Raw genomic sequence first — 1,730 nt, 5'->3', positions numbered from 1 at the left:
CCAAACACACATGCTAAAAAACAACAACTTACTTACACATAGTAAGAAATGGTTATAAAAACTGAAACAAGTAACAGGAAAGAGGAGAAATAAAAAGCGATACTTATTACAATTCATGAGTGTATATATAGACTGGCATTGTTGCATTAAAATGAACAAACTTGATTACAAGCAAAAAACATAAAGAACCCCAACTGAACAGACACAGTATATTCACACATGTAATGCTTGTATCTGTACCACGGTAGATCATTTGTATGTTGTAATAAAGTAAAATATGTGAAAAATAATGTGTTTTTCGAACAACCTAGTATGAGAGCCTGTTCTAGTACTGCCCCAAAACAAAATCAAGACTTTGTAAAAGAGCATATTAGGACCGCTTTAAAATACAGTACCAGTATGTATCATTATCAACATGAATATACACGGTAAAGCATCACTACTTCAGTAACGTTACCAGGTTACGTGTGGTTTGCTGGCTATTTATCATATTAATTTACCATATTAATAACACTAAAAAATCCGCCAACTAGATTAGCAACCAAACAGTAACAAAATAACAAGCACAAAACGTGATAAACAAGCACAAACCAACACCAAACTAGCATAATCCTGTTTAAAACTCCACATAAATTCACATGGATGGATAACATTAGTTGTCTCAGCAAGTATTTTACAAATACAACAAAATACTACATGTGAACGATTACGACTGCTGAAAATGTTCCTGTATTTAAAAATAAAAAAATGTATTTTGTGTTCACCTGAAACATTTCATCTGGGATGGAGTTGAATTTCTTGTTTATAAATCACTAAATCTGGTTGGCGGTGTTTGTGTTGTAACTTCACAAACACGACTGTAGTCAGTCAACATTTTTTACTTTCCGTTTCTATGGCAGTTCAAACACTAAAAGATAACAATGATGATCAGATGAGATCAAATAAACAGATAAGCCGGTACTCGGGTGGATGTGGGTCGATCCGCTTACCTGCCATCCAGGTAAAAAGTTAAAACACAAACTCGTGACTAGCAGACTGAACTGAGGCCTGAGTCACTGACGTCACTGTGTTGGATTTGGCGCCACCTACTGCTCGGCAAGGAAAGCGCAAAGCCACGCGATAATTTTAACCCTTTCAAATAAAATATTTTGAACCCTTTAAAATATTCTAGTTGTCTCCCCAGAGTGAGTTTTTTTAGGCGACCGTTATTATAAAACGTTTCCCTTTATTGTTTCCATGGCGATGCGTCATGCTTGTCACGTAACAGACCACACGTTATATCGATTTTATTTCGGTTTTTCCTTTTTTCTTCAAAATATCCACTAACTTCCCTTACGAAAAAGAAGTTTATTCAAGTGTGCTATTAGTATACTTCTTTTAAACTAAAAATAGGAAAGTATACGTTTAGTCTACTTTTTATGTACTTCTCAGAAATGGGCTTTATGTACTTCTCAGAAATATACTTAAAATGACATTTAAGTATACTTGACTTATACTTCAGCTATAATTGTGCTCCTAGAATCCGTGTTTTCATTGTTATACTGTAGAGGGCGCTAGTACACATCTTCTGTACAGAATTTCCAAAAAACACAAGTGAAGAAGAAACCGAAACAACAGATGCTTCCACATGTATTCTAACACGATCATCAGACATAAAACAGCATCAAAACTGTGTAACGTTATGGAATAAAATGTCGACCAATGAAGAGGTAATAATAACTGTCAAGCTT

The 1,730-nt window shown here is 34.6% G+C and overlaps 1 protein-coding gene across 1 annotated transcript in view; it reads right to left on the bottom strand.

Annotated features, from left to right (window-relative positions):
* LOC107663164 (uncharacterized protein C15orf52-like) overlaps positions 1-1,001 on the bottom strand; it is a 34,703-nt gene extending 33,702 nt beyond the window's left edge. The window contains exon 1 of the mRNA XM_016453326.1: positions 990-1,001. Within this exon, the coding sequence (XP_016308812.1) occupies positions 990-996 (7 nt within the window). The 5' untranslated portion in view covers positions 997-1,001. The remainder of the gene's footprint in view (positions 1-989) is intronic.
* Between the last annotated feature and the right edge of the window lie 729 nt (positions 1,002-1,730).

This window comes from Sinocyclocheilus anshuiensis, unplaced genomic scaffold (genome assembly GCF_001515605.1).
Source record: "Sinocyclocheilus anshuiensis isolate Anshui unplaced genomic scaffold, SAMN03320099.WGS_v1.1 scaffold767, whole genome shotgun sequence".
NCBI classification, from domain to species: Eukaryota; Metazoa; Chordata; class Actinopteri; order Cypriniformes; family Cyprinidae; genus Sinocyclocheilus; species Sinocyclocheilus anshuiensis.
The sequence above is the reverse complement of the archived record's forward strand: the minus strand, read 5'-3'. Positions and strand labels throughout refer to the sequence as shown.